The following is a 19,749-nucleotide window of genomic DNA, read 5'->3' on the forward strand; positions in this document are numbered from 1 at the left end:
GAGGTGAGACCCGAGCCCGCCCGCCTGCCCGCGCCCGGCCCTGGCCAGCCCTGCCCGGCCCTCCTGGCTAACCTGCCCGCGCTCTTCCTGCAGGAGGCTTCGACAGCTTCCAGTCCTGCTGTCCCGATCTGTGCTCTGAATCCCCTGCCCCGGCGCTGGCCCCCACAGCCACCGAAACCAGTAGCTCCGACCTCAGGGTTCCCATCTATGACCAGGTGAGCTGAGATCAGGGCTTCTTGTCACTGCCCGCCCTCCCCTGGCTAGCCTCTGGGGAGAGCGAGGAGTCTGCCTCTGTGTGTGTGTGTGTGTGTGTGGCCACATGCAGAGGGCATGGGTTATGTTCTCACGGGTACTTTGGGGAATGAAGTGGGTGGGCGAATTTGTGAGTGTGTATCTGTATGGTGTCCCCTTGTGTCCTTCTCACATTCCTGACCTGTGTCTCCGGTCAGGGTCTGGCCGAGGGCTCCTCTTGTCTGGGGCTAGTCTGTGTCTCTGCCCTGTCTGGCTCACACTGTCCTCTAAGGCTGAGGAGGTCTCACCACCCGCTCTCTCCTCCAGGGTGGACCGGTGGAGATCTTGCCCTACCTGTACCTGGGCAGCTGCAGCCACTCCTCTGACCTACAAGGGCTGCAGGCCTGTGGCATCACAGCCGTCCTCAACGTCTCTGCCAGCTGCCCCAACCACTTTGAGGGCCTTTTCCTCTACAAGAGCATCCCGGTGGAGGACAACCAGATGGTGGACATCAGTGCCTGGTTCCAGGAGGCCATAGGCTTCATCGGTAAGAGGAACCTCAGGGGAGGAGATTGAGGGTGCCGCCTTCTCGCCTGGGCATCTTCCGAGCTGACTCCCGTCCTCATCTCCTTTGCAGACCTGGTGAAGAACAGCGGAGGCCGGGTGCTGGTCCACTGCCAAGCGGGCATTTCCCGATCTGCCACCATCTGCCTGGCGTACCTGATACAGAGCCGCCGGGTGCGGCTGGATGAGGCCTTCGACTTTGTTAAGCAACGCCGCGGAGTCATCTCCCCCAACTTCAGTTTCATGGGGCAGTTGCTGCAGTTTGAGACTCAGGTGCTGTGTCACTGAGGCAGGGACCCTCTGCCTGCCTCCCTACCACGTTGGCCCTCACGATTTCTAGGAGGAGCCGAGCGGGGACAGGTGGGCTCCCGATGGCCTAGAGCATCCCCCTCGTCTTTGAAGGCCTGTTGCACCCCCTGGGGGACTGGCCTTCCCACCTGGTGCTCTTCTGCTGGGAGTTCAAGGGCTGGCCCTTAGGAGGGGACAGAGCAGAGGCACATCTGCTCTCCCCTCCACTCCTGTGGTAGAAACCACTGGACTCTACATTCATGGACTCTCTGGTCCCTTCACCATGTTGAAACCTTTGGCAGCCTGAGAGCCCTAAGGAACAAGCTGTGACAACAGGGATCCCTGTCTAGGGGTGTCCGCTCTGGGGCCTGGAGCCCGAGCCAAGCTCCTGGGGGAGCTAGGAACTTGGAAAGTGAGGCGTGTGTCATGTTCCAGACCTCTGAACTCTTGCTTACGCATACGTGAGCGTTTCTTGCCCGCCCATGTTGGTGCTGGAAAATTATTTGTGTTCAACTGACATTTAAGGCTCCCTCCCCCCACTTCCTCCCAGCCCTGTGGGCGGGGGTTGGAAACTTAGCACTTTATATTTATACAGAACATTGTGGACGTGTCAATAAAATATTGTTTTGTTAAAAAAAAAAAAAAAAAAAAAACCCCCCCGAGTGTCTAGTCTCAAGTTCATTCTTGGGGAAGGCTTGGAAGGAAGCAGCAGTCTCTCAACTCTCACCGCACCCCCCCCCCACCCTGGCCAGGCCCAGGCCTCACCTGGGCTTGTCCAGGCTGGGCTGTGCCCCCAGGCCTCACCCGGGCCGGGGTTCATAGGAACTCCTGTTTCAGAGCCATTCTTGTCCCCAGAAGAGATGTGGCCCAGTGTGTGATGAGGGGATATATCACTAGGGATTAGTAGCTTTCATACCCACCCCACTAGCGTGTCCTCACTGAACATCAGGTGAGTGCCCAGCACAGCACATAGCGTCTGTGGACACCTGAAACAGGGAACCATCCCAAGCCAGAAGCAGAGGGGTGCGTGCTGAGGCTGGGGCCGGTGCTGTGATCTGCCAGGGAGCAGGAGTGCTGAGCCCAAGGGGGTGGCCATGCGGGAGCCTCACCATGACACTTCAAGCCTCTCAAAGTGTCACCCAGCCCACTCCATTTTGTCCTCCCAGACTCACTCAACCTCTCTGCCCCTTCCCCCCAAAACTGTCTTCCATCATTCTGAGTGCCTGGTTTTTTTTGGGAGGGCATTGTGTTCAATAGTTAGGGACCCAGTTTTTTATTCTTATTTTTTTTTGTGCTGAATTCAGGGCTACTTAACCACTGAACCACATCCCCAGCCCTTTTTGGTATTTTATTTAGACACGGGGTCTTGTTGAGTTGTTTAGGGCCTTGTTAAGTTGCTGAGGCTGGCTTTGAACTTGCGATCCTCTTGCCTCAGCCTCCTGAGATGCTGAAATTACAGGTGAGTGCCACAGCACCTGGCTTATTTTTAATAGTGGTGATAAAAACAACAGCGTACCATTATTACCATTTTTAACCTTTATTTTATTTATTCTAATTAGCAATATATGACAGCAGAATGCAATTCAATTCATATTACACAATTTTTCATGTCTCTGATTGAACACAAAGTAGAGTTTTCACCACTCATGTTTTCATACATGTACTTGGGGTAATGATGTCCAAGTCATCCCACCGATTATTACCCTTTTAAGAGTTGAGTAGTTGTTGGGTGCAGACAGTGCCGTGTGCAGCCCTCTAGAACTTCCCATCTTGCAAAACAGAAAATCTGCAGATTGCACACTAAGTCCCCAACCCCAGCCCCAGGTGGCCCCTCTTCAACTTCTGCCTATGGATTTGACAACTCTAGGTCCATCAATAAGTGGATCTTGCAGTTTTGTTGTGACTGGCTTAGTTCATTTGTCAGAATGTCCTGCAGGTGAGCTGCATTTCTTACAAGAATCTGTTTCTCTGCCCGAACAGGGTGATTCTTCTTTTCTTTTTCTGAGCACTCAGGTGAAGCGGTCAGCTCCATGCATTTTTTTAATGTTATTTTCCCCCAATAGTATTGAGGTGTAATTGACAACATTTGTTATAGGTGTACAAACGGGGCTTTGCCACATGGATTCAGTGTGAATGATGATCACAACGAACCGGTCAGCATACCCATCCCGGGCGAGGGCAGCTGTCAGCACCCTGCCGGGCAGCAGGGCAGTGTCTTCTCTCCTCTTCCCTGGGATCCCCATTCTGTCTTGAGAATCGCTGGACTCCAGGCAGAGTGGGAATGTGAGAAGCCCTAGTGGACCAAGCCAGGCTCCTCAGGCCTGTCACTTCCTTCATTGGGCATCAGTGTGGTTCTGAGTGCCACCAGTTCCTGACCAGGGCTGACTTGTTGCAGGATTTCAATCCAGATGGGGTCTCTGGGTGACCTGGCTAGTGATGAAGAGGAGGAAGATAGGTAAGGAACTTTCTGAATCTGTGACATAGCAACACTGGCTGGTAGTGCAGGACTGCTGTGGGTCCATATGAGGGTCTGAGTACCTAGAAGTTTCCTTCCTCCCGCATGCAGGCTTCTCTGGGTGCTGGTGATGTGGTGTTTGGTGTGTGCTGGTCCATAGAGCCCGCACTTAGAATTGTGCACTTTTCTACGTGATTAAAAAAACAACAAAACAAAACTTATAAGGCCTCTGAGGCCTTTCCCTCCATCCACAGATACACTGGGGACTCAGGTGGCTTTTCCATGTCTGAGCCCAGGGTGGGACAGGAAAGGGGCCCGGGAGCTGCAGGAGGAGGACCTTCCAGAACTGGATCCTCCACTGTGCCCGAGGGAGCTCCTTCCCACAGCATTTCTCTGCCCTCTGCTGGCGGCAGAGGATCTCCGGGGAGCCACTCTCCCAAGTCCACCAAGTCTATGTCCAGGCCTCTTCATCCCCTTCAGCCATCAGGCCTTGGGCCAGGGTCCAGAGGCTCAGGCCTGGGCTGGTGGTGGGGGCCACAGGTAGGAGTGGGAGGGGCTGCAGGGGGAAGCTATTGGGAGGGCCACAGGTGAAGGTGGCTGTAGTTGGAGGGGCTGCAGCTGGAGGTGCCTAGGGGGGGCCTTAGATGGAGGAGGGGCTGCAGGTGGGAGCTGGAAAAGCTATTTAATGGGGGCGGTGGGCCAAGACCTGCCAACAGGCTGTTTCATCCCATGAGGGTTAGTCCTTGTGCCTGGGGGGGCTGCAGGAACCCACCACCAGGAGCATGGCAGGCCTCTGGCTTTGGGGGCTGGCTCTGCTGGCCTTGCCAGGTAAGCTGGCTGCCTGCCCCCTCCTGACGGACCCAGCCTGTAGGGCTCCATGGGGAGGCCGGGTAAGGGCGGCTGCAGAGATCTTAACTGAGCTTAATGGCACCTTTCAGGGTGTTCCTGGAAGTCAGCCCCTAGGGGCTGTGGTGGGGACCTCCTGAAAGCCTTGGGAGCAGAGGCCCTACCTGGCAGCAGACAGACCTACTTGTTTTGGGGTGGGGGTCCCCCCTCTAGCCTGGCCAGGGCAAGAGTCACCCATGCTGAGCCCATTTTCCAAAAGCCTGGGCTGACAAAAGGAGCCGAAGAGCAGGTCTGAGGCTAGCCCTGCCCCTGCCGCTGTCCTTAGCAGCTGAGCCCCGGTTCTGCCCCACTCCTGCCGCCATCTTCTGCCACATAGCAGCTCATGCATTTTTAAGCCAAGTGTTGGTCCTGGAAGGGACCTCCCTCCTTGAAGTTGGCTAGGCCTTGTCACCATTGGGGCTGAGTTGGGAGGCCAGGTGATACTCAACTCCTACAAGGGGTCTATCCTTCATGAAGGGCTGGGTCTTACAGTTTGGCACCCCATAGTCACCCCGTGTCACCCCTTCTGCCTCACTCATGGGGCACTCTGGGCAGCTAAGTATTTGCATCCCTTCAACTGGACCAGGTTGGATCCTTGGAGCATCCTTAGCCTCCAGATGTCCAGGAGCCTGTGACACCGGGGTCCCAGAAGGCCTCACCTCTGAAGGGACCCAGGTGTCCTGGGACAAGGACATCCCTGCGATTAACCAAGGTAAGGACATTGTCCTCTCTGGCCTGGAGGGGCATGACATCGTTTGTGTGATGTAAAAACACTTGGATCTTCAGAAAGAGCCGAGAGGCAGAATCTGGCTGAGTGGGCTCTAAGTGGGTAGAGGTTCTGGTACTTTTTTGGTACTGAGGAATGAACCCAGGGGTACCCAATCACTGAGCCACATCCCCAGCCCTTTTTAATTTATTTAGAGACAGGGTCTCACTGAATTGCTTCAGGCCTTGCTAAATTGCTGAGACTGACTTTGAACTTGAGATCCTCCTGCCTCAGCCTCCTGAGCTGCTGGGATTACAGGCGGGTGCCACTGCCCCTGGCTCAAGGCAAATTCTTACATGGACTTTTCCTGTGTCTTTTCTAATGGGTTGTAAGCACCACAGGCCTTTTAAAAAATTGGCCTGAGGGAAGTATAGGTTACTGGGCTCTCTGACCTGGGCGCTGAGCTTTATCATCAGCACATGTTGGAAAATGCCTCAAGCACCCCGTGAGGGACAGGCTGGGGGTACCGAGGCTCAGTACCCCCCATTTGGAGATCTCTGCTGAAACTGAGTGCACACAGGCAGCCTGGGACAAAACTGGTACAAAAGAAGAAGGGAGTTCCCATGTCACAGCTGTCGGGGGTGAAGCATTGAGGAGGCACAGATGATCTGGCCCTGGGGTGGGTGGGTGTCTGATGGCTGTGGGCGCCATCTTGGAGCCAACTAGGAGCCCTGGCACCTTTTCCTGCTCGGGTCACCATGGGTGGTCTGGAGGTACCATCGCCAAGCGTCTTTCTTGGCGTTGACTATCAGAGGCTGTGGAGAGAACTCTGAGCTGGTGGCTCCTACAGCTGAGAACCTGCCACCTCGCTAATGGCTGCCCACGCCCTGGCCAGCGCCCCTTACTGACAGCACCTGTAAGTGATGGCCGCCAGAGCCGCCCAGCTGTCCCTGTTTCCTGAGCATAACGTTGGCCAAAGGGAGCTGCCTTGGGACAAGGCCGGGGTGCCGTCTGTGGCCCAGCGCTGCCGTGGGACCAGGCCACCTGTGTTCTTCTCCACCCTTTCCTGCTTCCCTCGTGGTCCCCTGGAGATGGCTCCCTCCTTAGGTCACTTGCAGAAGCCGCCATGGCTTCCAGAAAGAGGAGGAACAGAGACGGCTGAGGTGGGGAGGGGCGTGTGGGAGCTGGCACTTGTCCCCACTCCATGGTGGTGTGAACGGGATTTCCCTCTCCTGTCACCTGGGGACCTGAGTGTGACCAGTGGATAGGGGTCAGATGGAAGAAGAAGTGAGCAGGAGACGAGGAGCAGGTCCTCAGGAGAGGGACTTGGGCAGGAGGGGAGACCACCTGGGAGGCCACCTCTTAACAGCAAAGGACCTGGCGTTGGGTCTGGACCGCAGGACTGTGGGAGCTGTGGGTTGTGTTTGAGCAGGGGATGGATGTCTCAGGCTAAGAGGTATCACGTGTGACTGGAGACTGGGACTCACAGGGGCCGTGTGACCTGCCTGAGGTCACACAGTCTCAGCACTTGGAGATACTCTGGCTCCAAAGCTGAAGGAGGCCTCTGCCGGAGCCTGTCCCGATCAGCCTGGGCCAACACACTTCCTTCTCTCTCTCCCTCCCAGGGCTCATCCCGGAGGAGACCCCAGACAGCAGCTTCCTGGTGGAGGGGGACATCATCCGGCCGGTGAGTGTGTCTACGTGAGGACAGTACCCTTGGTGCCCACCCCGAGGTGTCCAGGGGGCTTGACATCTTTGTTTCTCATACTTGGATAGACACTTCTTTTTGCCAAGGTCAGGGTGACTGTTCTATGGGGAACAAGCAGCCTGAATCAAGGGAGGGTGACAGCTGAAGTGGCACTAGCCTCAGCCCAAGAGGGCTTCCTGGAGGAGGTTGGAGCCCTCGGGCCCTGCTCAGTACCCCGCTCAGGGGGTGTGTGGGGGTACTCGGGAAGCCCTGGAAGAGACGGGGGCACAGGCTGAGAGGCTGGGGTGGGGGGAGCTGGGTGGCCACGGTGACCCGGGTGAGGGGCAGCCAGGACGAGGGGACAGTGAGAAGGGAAGAGGTTGGGGGAACTGGGCTGGCCTGCTGGGGGAGAGGGGACAGTGCTCAGGAGAGCGACACTGTATTCTAAGCCACTCAGCAGGAGGCTCCTGAGTGGGGCAGTGTGGGGTGGGAAGCAAGCCCACCTGGTTGTCTGTGCTCGAGAGCCAGAGGCCAGCATGGCTACGTGAAGCCCAGGGACAGGGAGCTGGTCATGTGACCCCACTCCACCCCAGGCAAAATCAAGCAGCCCCCTTTGGCCTTTGGGGCAGGACTGCTGGGAGTTGTGGAGCCTACACTTGCAAGAGTTCTGGTTGGTGGGAAAACGAGGGAACGTCAAGGGCCAGGGTATGGCCTTGGCATTACCCTGAATGTCCCTGTCCCCATCTGCTTTCCACAGTCAGGGCTGCTCTGAGGGTGGAGTGCTCTGCTGGGGTGCTAGGGTGGGGTTGCTGGCTGGAGCTTACAGCCCTGGGACACCTGGCCAATCTCAGGCACCAATCTTCTTTTTATCTACTTAATAGAATGAGTTACAAGTTCTGTGACATCCTGGACCGAGGGTTGGGTGTTGAGCATTAAAATTCACCTGGCTAGAGCCAGGTGTGGTGGTGGCACCTGTCATCTCAGCAGCTAAGGGGGCTGAGGCAGGAGGATGGCAAGTTCAAGGCCAGTCTCAGCAACTTGGCAAGACCCTGTCTCAAAAAATAAAAAGGACTGGGTATGCGGCTGAGTGGTAAAGCGCCCCAGGTTCAATACCTTAAAAAAATTCCACATGGCTGGCCCATTCACTTCCTGTGCTTCTGTCCCTCTTCCAATGGCCTCTCTATCCACACACCATGACCCACCTGTCACATCTTTAGGGTTCTGGTGGCCTGGGGTCAGTTACCCTTGGGGCACAAAACTTGGGTGGCCTGTGTTCCTAGACATCTCTGAGATGTCCTCTCTCCTCAGAGTCCCTTTCGACTATTGTCAGTGACCAGCAACAAGTGGCCCAAGAGTGCCAGCGGTGCTGTGGAGGTCCCCTTCCTGCTCTCCAGCAAGTATGGTGAGTAGGTGGGGTGTAGTGCCCCTTGCTGGCCCAGCCCCTTCCTCGTGCGCCAGGCTCCTGTCTGGGCTTCCCCCCCTTTCCTTGGGTGGCCACATCCTGTCTCCTCCCCAAAGGGCCCTTCTATGAGGGTCCTTTTGTCCCCAGGGTCTCCTGAGCTGGGAGAGATGGAGAGGGTCCACATGGGACTGTCTGGTCCCCGTGGGCCACATGGTCATACAGCTAGGGTCTGTCTGGAGCTCCGCCTTCTTCCCTGATGCTGCTGTCTGACAGCTTTGCGGGGGGTGTGAGCCGGAAGCACCACTCCCAGCCCCCACGTGGACTTCACAAGGCTGGAGGGCTATGGACCTCAGCTGGGGCTTCAGCCAAGCCGTGTCTCCCCTAGATGAGCCCAGCCGCCAGGTCATCCTGGAGGCGCTGGAGGAGTTCGAACGTGTCACCTGCATCAGGTTTGTCACCTACCAGGGCCAGAGAGACTTCATCTCCATCATCCCCATGTCGGGGTGAGTGCTCTAGGGTTGCGACTCTCGGCTTTCTTTTGTGAGCCCAGTAGGACCTGCTTGGGGTTGACAGCCTGTTTCCAGGCTCCTCTTCCTGGGCTCAGACTCCCCCTGTGCACCCCAGGGATTTGCCCCAGGGGTGCTGGGCCCACAGGGCTGAAGCTGGTGACAGGGTGGGTGCTGGGCCCTTGTCTGCAGAGCCCGCATCTGCTAGAGGCTCTGGTGTGAGTCTGGGCAGGTCTCGGGTTCTTTCTCGGGGGTACACGTGCTGTGGGCATCCAGGTGGACCGGGTCCCCTATCTTCTGAGCCTCTGAGATGGGGGTGGTAGGATACCCTGCATTCTAGCTCACCAGGCCTTGGTGCATGTGGAAGCTTGGACTCAGGTCCACTGGCTCTGGGTGCAGCCTCTGTTCTCCATGATGACATCAGTGCCCATCTCTTACTGGCAGCTGGGCTGCTAAGGAGACTTCATTGTGTCCATTTCACAGAAGGCCAGGCAGTCAAGGGACCTGGAGTGGGACAACAAACCTGGGGCTAGTCCAGGAAGGGGACCATCTGCTCATCTGTCCTGGGCCTGGGTGCGAGGGAGGGCCTGGCTGCCAGCTCTCTGGTCTTGCAGGTGCTTCTCGGGCGTGGGGCGCAGCGGAGGGATGCAGGTGGTGTCCCTGGCGCCCGCCTGTCTCCGGAGGGGCCGGGGGATTGTCCTGCATGAGCTCATGCACGTGCTGGGCTTCTGGCATGAACACTCACGGGCCGACCGGGATAACTACATCCGCATCAACTGGAACGAGATCCTGCCGGGTAAGGCAGGCTGGGCCTGGAGGTCTGGGGTGCCGGGAGGGGGCAGGGGAGGGCAGCAGCTCAGGCCAGGGCATTGTCCACCTCCCGTGGGGGAGGTTGTCCGTCTCCCCACCACCTGCCTGACCCTATGGGGTTCCCGCTTCTAATACCTGAGGAGTCGTCCAGCTGCCTTTGCCTTGGGCTCTGAGCCTTCGCTTGCCCCCTAATCATGCCTGAGCAGGAGTGTCACCATCTTTTTCATCTCCTCCCTGGCACCGTCAGTCACCTGAGCATGGCATCTGGGTGAACTGAGCAAGAGGGGAGCTGGGAGATAGCAGGGTGCATGTGCCAGCTGAGGGGGTCCAGGGCAGCGCTGCAGGTGGGCGTTGACGGGGAGGTACATCAGGAGCCCAGGGGACCAACGAGGCCGGTGTTGGAGTGGGCCCCAGCTCTGCCCGTGAGCAGCAGCTGCGTACTGCGCATCTGGTTCCAGGGATGGGGGATCCCTGCTCTTGTGGCTTGGTGGCCTGATTCTGGAGGTAGGATGAAGGTCAACTGACTGATGTGAGAAGGTACCAAGGGGTTACAGGAGGAGTCGGGGGGCTTCCTGAAGGCAGAGGGCTCTGACCAGAAGTGGGAGCTCCCCTGGGGCTGTGGTGTTGGCTTCGGGAAGGTACCTGAGGTCCAAGACAGGAGCACATGGGTAACACCTTACAAAGGGACCAGGATTGAGTGACACTGGAGGGGGGTGGCAGTGACGGATGACTCTGTACCCAGCAATCTGAGACCACATCCTTCACGTGCTCCTGGGATACTCGTGAACATTTGCCCTGAGAAACACCACATTTGAAAAGGCTGTTAAGACAAGGTTCCGGTCATGACCATAAAATAGAAACCAATAGCAGATCAAAGTCAGAAACATCTCCCACTTAGGTTTGTTGTTGTTTTTCATTTAATGTCTTCCTTTTGGCTCTGGAGTTAAACTGCAGGGATTCTCAAAAACAAAATTATAGAAAGCTTTAAAAGGTTTGTGGCTCAGGCGACCTTGGGGAAAATGTGTAGATGTATGTGAACATATTCATAAAAATAGAGGGGCTGGGCGTAGCTCAGCAGTAGAGCACTTGCCCATCAGGTGTGAGGGGTGTGTGACCTGAGGCAGAGGTCAAGGTGCAGCTGCTGCTGGGGTGGGGGCTTCATGACCACACGTGGGTGGGATAGCAGACCTTTAACGCTGGGTCAAGGAGTAGATGGAGCAGGGCATCCAGGACACTGAACAGCATGTGACTTCATAGAAGCAGGGGGTCTGCAAAGATTCGACCCATACAAGGTGACTTTGAGAAGGAGAGGTAGGGAGAACTGGTAGGTGCATGTCCCTGGACAGCCACATGTCCCTTGCTTCTGCATCACCTGGTATGGATTTGGATCCCTTCCAGGGCTGGGGGTGAGCAGGAAGGGGTACAGAAGGCCAGAACCAGTGCAGGAAATTACACACTTAAGCTGAAGGTCTGAAACCACAGCTAAGTGGGTTGTCGGTGCCTGCCACTGGTTCTTTTTATACATCTCCAGATTGCATTTTTTTTTTTTAAAATAAGGCTTTGAAATCAACTTCATCAAATCTCGGAGCAGCAACATGCTGGCGCCCTATGACTACTCGTCAGTGCTGCACTACGGGAGGTGAGCATCCCTCTTCTGTACTTCCTTCCCCTGCCCTGTCCTCCCAGCCCCAGTGTGACTCGCCTTTGCCCCATCCTGGGGTTCCAGGCTTGCCTTCAGCCGGCGTGGGCAGCCTACCATCACACCACTCTGGGCCCCCAGTGTCCACATTGGCCAGCGATGGAACCTCAGTGCCTCGGATATCACACGAGTCCGCAGGCTCTATGACTGCAGCCCAAGTGTCCCCGAGTCCCACGGGAGAGGTGAGTGACACGGGAGGGTGACTTGGGCTGGAGAAGGCTCTGGTCCTGAAGTGGGGTCAGGGAGGGTAAAGTGGTAGAAGATAAGGTTGCAGAGGGGAGAAGATGAGGTGACGAGAGGACTACCACGATTGATGTAGGGAAAGCATTTGGAAAAGTTAACACTCACTTGTGATTAAAACCTTTTAGCAACTGGAAATAGAAGAAATGCAGTCTACCAAAAACCTAGAGCAAAATCATCTTTAATGTTAAAACATTAAACTAGGACCAAGACAAAATTTCCCACTATTGTGCCATCTACTAAACATTGTAGTGGTGGTCTTAGCCATTGCAATATGGCAAGAAAAAGAAGTTTGAGGACTATAAGGGAAATAAAAATTGTCACTAATCCTAATTATATTAAAAACAGAAAAATCTACATCGGTGACTATGGTAATTTTAAAAGGTAAATGTAATCATTATATCAGAATCAATTATACTTCTATTTACCCTCAGAAAATACAACTTTTGAGAAAGATAGCATTGATACTACTAATAAAAACAAGGCCCTGAGGAATAAAAGTGTCACAAGCTATATAAAACTTCTAATGGAGGAAAACACTTATTTTAAGAATACTTAAATACATAGAAACTGGTTTGATGGTGCACATTTGTAATCCCAGCAACTTGGGAGACTGAGGTGGGAATGTTGCAAGTTTGAGGTCAACCTCAGCAACTTAGAAGGTCAACCTAAACAATTTAGCAAGACCCTATCTCAAGATAAAAAAGGCTGGGAATGTAGCTCAGTGGTAGAGTAACCCCAGGTTCAGTCCCCAGTACCAAAACAAACAACCCCCCCCCAAATTTAGGTATGTATCAGTTATTGATAAGCAGACTATTTTTTTTTTTTTTTGGTGTTCCTGGGAATTGAACCCAGGGCTTTCACATGCCAAGAAAGAACTCTGGTACTGAGCTACATCCCCAGCCCAAGAAAATGTTTCAAAAATTCACATCTCTTCAAGTAGCTCTATAGACTCAATAAATTCCCATTCAGAATTCCAACAAGTTTTGATGATATTGACAGGGTGATTCTAAAATTTATATAGAAATATGAGAGGCCAATAATAGCCAAGACAGTCCTGAAGAAAAATAAGCAGAGGAATTTGCCTTAGCACATGTTGTCATAGTTTATGAAGTATCTAAAGTATACAAAACATAGATATATATATATGCTTCCAAATGTGTTATAAAATACATAGTATATAAAGTATCTTTAAATGGAGATCAAGGATTGATTGACAATTGATTGACAATTGCCCATGGAACAGAATGGAAAGTTCAGAAATGGCTTTGACTCAAGTGGGACCTCCATAAGGGGCATTGATGATCACAAGGGAAATAACATATTGGTCATTAGATGGTTCTGGGACAACTAGGTTTCTACCTAATGAAATTTGTACATGATATGAGTTAGGAATTGATTTCTTTATGTACAAGAAAGACTTCCATGTAAATGGAGAGGAAAAAAAAACTTCTAGAAGAAAACCTAGGAAGATGTCTTCCCTGTGGGATATGGAAGGATTTCTTAAATAAAATAGACAATCCTACCCCTAAAACTAGGAGGATTCATAATCTCAACTACATTAACCATAATAACTGCTATTTATCAAGAGACACCATTGAATAAAGCAAATATACAGATTACAAACTGGAAGAGATTCTGAGCAACACATAAGTGGTTGTATACAGAATGCACAAAGAACTATAATAAGAAAAAGACAAACCAACAAATAGAAAAATGGACAAGATGTTTAACAGACATCTTGGAAGAAATCAAATAAGGGGGAAAAAATACAATTCTCAGCCTCATTAGTAACTGAGAAAGTGCAAATGAAGACACAATACCATTTCCCCTCCCTGAATTGGCAGAAGTCTAAAACCTCAATAATACCAGATTCTGGTCAGGATGTGGAACCACAGGTAATGTTTACACCCTACCAATGGGGGTGTACATCACTCCCTCTGTCTGGCTCATTTTCCTTAGCATACTGTTTAGGGAGCACCATGTTGTAGCATTTACCATTCCTTTTCATTGCTGAGTGACATTCTCATTTTACTGATTCAGTGATCACTTGATGAACATTTGGGTTTCTACTTTTTGTCTACTATGGATAGTACTTCTGTGGCCATTCACATGCAAGATTTTTTGTGAACTTATGTCTATTTCTTTTTGATATGTACTTAGGGACTGAATTGCTGGGCCCTATGCTGACTCTATACTGAATTGCTAACTGGTTTTCAAAGCAACTGCACCATTTATCATTCCCACCGGCAATCCAAGAGAGAATCAGTTTTTCACATCCTTGCCAACAATTGTGATCTTTCAATATAACCATCCTAATGGGGGTGAAAGTATCTCGTGTTCTGATTTGCATTTCTCTGATTAATGATGTTGAATGTATTTATGTATTTGTCATTTGTATATCTTTTTTTGGGGGTAGAAATTTCTATCCAGAGTTTTCCCTATTTTTCAGTTGGGTTGTCTTTTCTTGGATGAATTCTAAGTTTTTTTTAAAAATGTATATTCTGGATACATGTGTCTTATCAGTTTTTATCATTTGAAAATGTTTTCCCAAATTCTACGGGTAGGTCTTTTTCTCTCTTTCTTTTTTTTTTTTTTTTGGTACCAGGGATTGAACCCAGGGTGTTTACCACTGAAACATAGCCTCAGCCCTTTTTTATATTTTATTTAGAGACAGGGCTTTGATAAGTTGCTGAGGCTGGTTTGGAATTCACATCCTCCTGTCTCAGCCTCCTGAGTCACTGGGATTACGTGTGTGTGTCTCTGTACCCAGCCACATTGATTTCGCTTTCTAAATGGTGATCTTTGAACACTAAGACTTGACTTTGAGGTCCAGCTTATCAACTTTTTCATCACCGTGCTCTTGGTGTCATGTCTAAGGTTTGGCCTAGCCCAGGGCTGTGAAGATTTATGCCTGTTTTTTTCTGAGAGCATTAGTTTTAGGTCTTACATTGAGGTCTGTGATCCTTTTGGGTTGTGTATGGTGTGAGGAAGGGGTCCATCCTTAATCCTTCATGTAGTTATCTAGATGTTGCAGCACCATTTCTTAGATTATTTCCCCCTACATAACATTTCACAGTATCAAATATTACATAACTTTCTTTTAAAAAAAATTAAAGAGCACAGGCCTAGGGATGTAGCTCAGTTGTCTAGCATGCATGAGGCCCTAAGTTCAACCCTCAACACCCCTCAAAATAACAAAAAGGGCTTTGTAGGTGATTCTAGAGGTTAGACTTTCATGAGGAGCAGAGATTGGGAGGTGCTGGAAGGCCTTGCCAGGGGAAGTTTTATCAAGATGGTGGCCGCGTGGGCATGTTTGGGTGTTGAGACGATGACTCACTGGAGAAGGAGACAGGGTGGATTCAGGAGGAAGAGGGAAGATCATCCAGAATGTTCAGAGGCGCTGTCCTTGGTGGGAGCTAAGGAATGTCCCTGTACTTAATGGAAAGGAAGACAGGCGAGGACCTGGGCCCTCATGGGGACCTGGAGATGAGGAATCAGAGGGTCCCGTTGGACAGCAAGGTGAGGCTTCCAGCTGAGGGGATGAGGGGAGGGACGAGAAGGAAGAGGCACACAGTGGCTGACTAAAGAGGAGTCAAAACCTGGTAGAGACCTGTGGCAGGTCAGAGGCTGGTGCCGGAGACGGGAGGCTGCCCCACCTCCAGGCCTGGGGTTTGGCTGTGTGACGGAGGAGAGAGGAGGAGAGATGTCCTCAGCAAGATCGAGCCAGGGGAGGGGAGGGGTCTGGAAGTTCGGAGGCTGCAGAGAAAGACAGGATCCCCTGGTGGACTTGGGGGGGCCGAGGCCCTGTGACATTTGAGGTCTGGATGTAGGGGGCTGCCGTGGAGTGGAGGCCTAGGAGGTGGTAGTGGATTCGGATGCTGGGCCAGGTCCAGAGGGACAGTGTGGGCTGTGAGGACGATGGGACTGGGCGGGAGGGGTGGCTGGTGTGTGTGATCAGCCATTGCTGCGGACGGCAGGGAGGGCTGACTGGGAGCCTTTGTGTGGGCAGGAGTGACAGGGTGGAGAGGAGCCTAGGGACAGGCCACATCACTAGGGCCTAAAGTAGGGAAGAGCTTCACACAGCAGTGAGTGGCTGGAGTGGGTCAAGGAGGACCTGAGGGCACTCGGCCATGTCCTCCTGGTGTCCTCCTGGGGCTTGGCCATGGCTATAATAATGGCTCTAGAGGCGCCTTCAGATGGAAGAGGTCAGGGGTGGTTGTACGGAGCAGCCCAAGGAAGGGCCTAGAAGGTGAAGGCTCTGGTGATAGGTCAGATGGGCTAACAATAAGGGTTGCCTGGGGCACAATGGGGAGGTCACCGATCTGAACAGTGGGGTCTCCTGGTGGTGATTTCAGGGGCCATGTGGGGAGGGAGGGGTGGCTCTGTTGTCCTAGTCCCTGGGACTGCAGAAATGTGGGTCTTGAGGGTATCGGGCAGCGGCTCAGCAGGACTGGCTGGTCATCGCCCCTGTGAGCTGACCTGGGCACCCTGGAGCATGCTGGAGCCGGCTCTGGCTCTTTGCAGCTGAACATCTACTTTCTCGCTCTGACTCTTGGGCCTGACCTCCTGTCCCTCCTCTGCAGGGTTCCAGGAGGACAGCGATGGTCGGAGTCCTGCCCCCGACTCCAGGCCACACCTGCAAAGACTTCTGGAGGCACTGTTGGTGGGACCCAGGAGCCCTGATACCCACGGCCCGAGGCCTGGAGGACAGCGTGTAGCTGCCGGGTCTGTGGAGAGCCCACACAGTGGGCAGCTCCCTGCCTGGAGGCAGCTCCGTGTGGAGGCCTTGGCGAGACCCCCTCAGACTCTGGCTGCTTCCCCAGGCCCCGCAGCAGGAGTGCCTGGCATTGCTCTAGAGCAGCCCTGGCTGGCCCCAGAGGCCACCGTACACCCACTCCCAGAGGCCAGAGACCAGCCAGCGCCTGCTCTGGGGAGCCCAGCTCTGCCAGGGGACTATGTCCCCAGAAGTCCCTTCAGAGGAATGTCCAGAGATTGAGCTTGTGGCCTCTGTCCCCAAATGGGGAGCACAGGTTCTGCCTGGAAGAACGGATTCACCAACCTTCTGTCCCTCTGGGCAGCATCCCTGTCTTCTTTCCTCCCACCTGGCCACTCTCTCTGAGGCCAGGCCAGTCCCTCTGTCCTCTCTCCATTGTGTTCCCCAGGGGGAAGGCAGGCCTAGCTCTGCTTGCCCTTGACTTTTGCTCTAGCCCTGGAGGATGCAGAGAATGGGAGGTGACATTCTCCAGGGCCAGGATCCTGGGAGGGGTGAGGAAGTTCCAGCCCTGAAGGCCCCTGGGAGCCTCCTGTAGCTGAGCCCCAGCACACCCCCCCCCCCCCCCGTCATGGTTAGATGGTGCTGCCCTCCCTCTGCCTTGGTCAGGCCTCAGCGGGGAGTCCTCTGGCTCTGCCCCTGGAACAGCCTCCCGTCGTCACTGATGTCCAGAGGCTGAGCCTCTGGTCTCCAGCTCTGCTCTCCAGGAAGCTCCGAGAGCCCAGTTCTCTCCCCTGCAGGGCAGGAGGACGGTGGCCTTGGGGCACCACCTGTGGGAAGACCAGGAAGAGGTGAGGCCCCACCAGGGCCACCCAGTGGGAACCCCAGCTAGAACCCAGACCCGAGGGGACTGGATGCTTATCACCCAGATCACGGTTTCCAGGGAGCCTCGCCCTTCAAGTGCTCGGCCAGAGGAGGCCCTGGTGGCCATGGGCTGCTTGACCCCCAGCCATGCTTCCCTCTCCTCCCCAAGCTCGGGGCCTTCCCTGGGAGGTCTGAGTCGGGAGCAGAGAAAGTCTTGTGTGCCAGTGGGTGGGTCTGGGCCAGGAGCCCCCAGTCCCCAGGGGTGCGGTTCTAGAGCCTGTCGGGTTGAAGAAGCCCCGTGTTGGGGTGGGAGGGGAGCAGGAGCCAGTGATATTGGGACCCTCAGCTATTTGGGGGGAAAACAGAAATAAAGTTGGGTGCTTGCTGCATAAGCCATGCTGTGCTGATCACCCCACGTGTGTGGGAACCGTCAACCCTCCTGGCTGCCCTGGGAGGGACGGTGGTGGGGTTGACCCACTTTCCAGAGGAGGAAAATCTTCCGAAGGCTGTGGACCTGCTCAGGGAGGCGCACAGAGGAAGCAGCTGGAGGATGAGGCTTGGCCTCCAGTTCTGGGGAGAACTTGGATGTGGCCAGACTCCTGGAGTGGTCAGTGCTGAGACTGTACCGGGGGACATAGGGCCATGCTCATGGACCTTTGCAGCCTCTGTCCCCAGTCTATCTTGGGGGTTTCAGTCTAGAGTTCCCTAAAATGGAACAAGGGCCCAGTCTTGGGCATTAGCTTCAGGGAAGGTCCCTGCCGGGGGGGGGGTGCCCCTTTTCAGGTCTCTGGACTTGGGGTGAGGGGTCAGTGTTGATATCAGAATGGGTGCTCCTAGAAGGTGGCAGCACCCTAGGAGACCCCAGGCAGAGGCCCTGGGCCACCCTAGGATACAGGCAGTGCGGTTGCACCCCAGCGATCAGAAATAAGCGTGACTGCCTGGGGACCTATTAGCCTCTGAGTGGCCGCGCTAGGCCCCTAGACGGGGCTGGACTCTCTGGGAGCCGCTGGTTCAGAGGAGTTGGTGTGCTTTGTACCATGTCCAGCCCCCGCCCCCTGCTCTAGCTCTCAGGCTGCCTGGTGGGAGACCCGGTAGGAAGGGGCTCTTGAGCTCCATCTGGATTCTCCAAAGATGGGGCTGGGGAGGCTGGAGGCCTCCCTCTTCGGAGGTAGTCATGGAAAAGCTGCCGTTATGCCCTCCTCCGGGAAGCCACCTGCCACTGCAGAGCCCCGGCCAGCTCTGGGCCCAGTCCTATTCTACAGGCCCCAGCCTGGGTGATGAGAGGCCCTGGGGGGTTGACCAAGCCCAGGAGCTAGCTTCCCCTCCCACGATCCCCAGCCATGGAGCTAGTGGACTCATCAGTCCATTCACTCATTCAGCAAACACGGAGTGTTAGGGGCCAGGCAGGCTCTTGTGGGTTCCATGTTAACAAGGAAGTGTTAATATTCTCAGGAAGCTCATCAGTGGTGAAGAGAGGGCTGGGGGAATAATCTGGCAAGCAAGGCTTCTGCTATTGACAAGTGACAGGGGAGGAGGTCAGGAAGGGCCCTCTGAGGATGTGACACTTCAGCCATGACCTGAACTAAAGGGGCAGAGAGCGAACAGGACAGGTCAGGTGGAGCTGGGGAGGGTTTTATTCCCAGAGCAGCAGGGGTACTGCAGGAGGTTTCAAAGTCCTTCTAGATGCTCCTTGGAAACCAGTTGGGCAGCAGAGCAGTTGGCCACTGCAGTCACGCAAATAAGTGACGTGGGCTGCAGAGATGGACAGAAGCCGTGCGCTGGAGGGTTTGGGGGTGGAGGCAAAAGCACTTGCAGCTGTGTGCAGTGGGTGAGGGCGTGAGCCTGCGGGGACAGCAGTGCCACAGCCCTGTGGGCCATAGGGAGGGCAGGGATGGGGAGGCGACTATGCTTAGGTCTGAGTCGGCTGCAAGACCTCACTGGATGGGTGGGGAGCAGGTGGGCCCAGCGGGCAGGCTGGGGTGGAGGCCAGGCAGGAGAGCAGGCTACAGTGTGGTCAGCCTCCAGCAAATGGGAGTCACGGAGTCATGGGGCTAGACAAACCACCCGAGGTTCCTGTTGTGGGGCTGTCCACCATACCCTGGGATGTTTAGCTACGTCTTTGGCTTCTACGGGCTGGAAGCCAGTGGTCACCTCCCTGCGCCGGGGAGTTGGGACAGTCAAAGGCATCTCCAGGCGTTGCCAAATGTCCCTCGTGGGGAGATGGGAATGTCATTCCCAGAACCACTGAGAGGGAGCTGAGAAGCAGTGGGCTCTGAGGAAGACATAGAACCATGAGAATTCCCAGAAAACTAGAAATGGAGCCACTATTTGACCCAGGGTTCCACTCCTCAGCATATACCCAAGGGACTTAAAGTCAGCATACTATAGTGATGCAGGCACATCTGTGTTTATAGCAGCCCAATTCACAGTAGCAAAACTATAGAACCAACCAAGATGCCCTTCAACAGATGGAAACAGAAAATGTGGTACATATACACAATGGAATATTAGCCATAAAGAAGATCTTTCTGATTTTTGCAGTAATGGATGGATCTGGAGAATATCATGCTAAGTGAAATAAGCCAGTCCCCCCGAAAAAAAACAAAACAACAACAACAAAAAAAAACAAAAACAAAGGCTGAATGTTCTCTCTGATAGGTGGATACTAACTCACAGTCAGGGAGTTGGGAGGGAAAAA

The 19,749-nt window shown here is 54.0% G+C and overlaps 2 protein-coding genes across 2 annotated transcripts in view; both read left to right on the forward strand.

Annotated features, from left to right (window-relative positions):
• The window catches only part of Dusp2 (dual specificity phosphatase 2), a 2,523-nt gene extending 777 nt beyond the window's left edge, over nucleotides 1–1,746 (forward strand). The window contains 4 exon segments of the mRNA XM_015499654.2: nucleotides 1–73; nucleotides 76–215; nucleotides 559–778; nucleotides 869–1,746. The exon segment at nucleotides 1–73 is cut by the window's left edge and continues 777 nt beyond it. Coding sequence (XP_015355140.1) covers nucleotides 1–73; nucleotides 76–215; nucleotides 559–778; nucleotides 869–1,083 — 648 coding nt within the window. The 3' untranslated portion in view covers nucleotides 1,084–1,746.
• Nucleotides 1,747–4,320: 2,574 nt separating this feature from the next.
• On the forward strand, nucleotides 4,321–16,635 carry Astl (astacin like metalloendopeptidase). Its single transcript, XM_015499626.2, has 9 exons — nucleotides 4,321–4,366; nucleotides 5,010–5,135; nucleotides 6,755–6,816; nucleotides 8,125–8,218; nucleotides 8,604–8,721; nucleotides 9,339–9,520; nucleotides 11,092–11,173; nucleotides 11,261–11,415; nucleotides 16,060–16,635. The coding sequence occupies exons 1-9, from the start codon at nucleotides 4,321–4,323 to the stop codon at nucleotides 16,470–16,472; spliced, it is 1,278 nt and encodes a 425-aa protein (XP_015355112.1). The 3' UTR covers nucleotides 16,473–16,635.
• The last annotated feature ends 3,114 nt before the right edge of the window (nucleotides 16,636–19,749 follow it).

Source organism: Marmota marmota, unplaced genomic scaffold, assembly GCF_001458135.2.
Source record: "Marmota marmota marmota unplaced genomic scaffold, marMar, whole genome shotgun sequence".
Taxonomy (NCBI): Eukaryota; Metazoa; Chordata; class Mammalia; order Rodentia; family Sciuridae; genus Marmota; species Marmota marmota.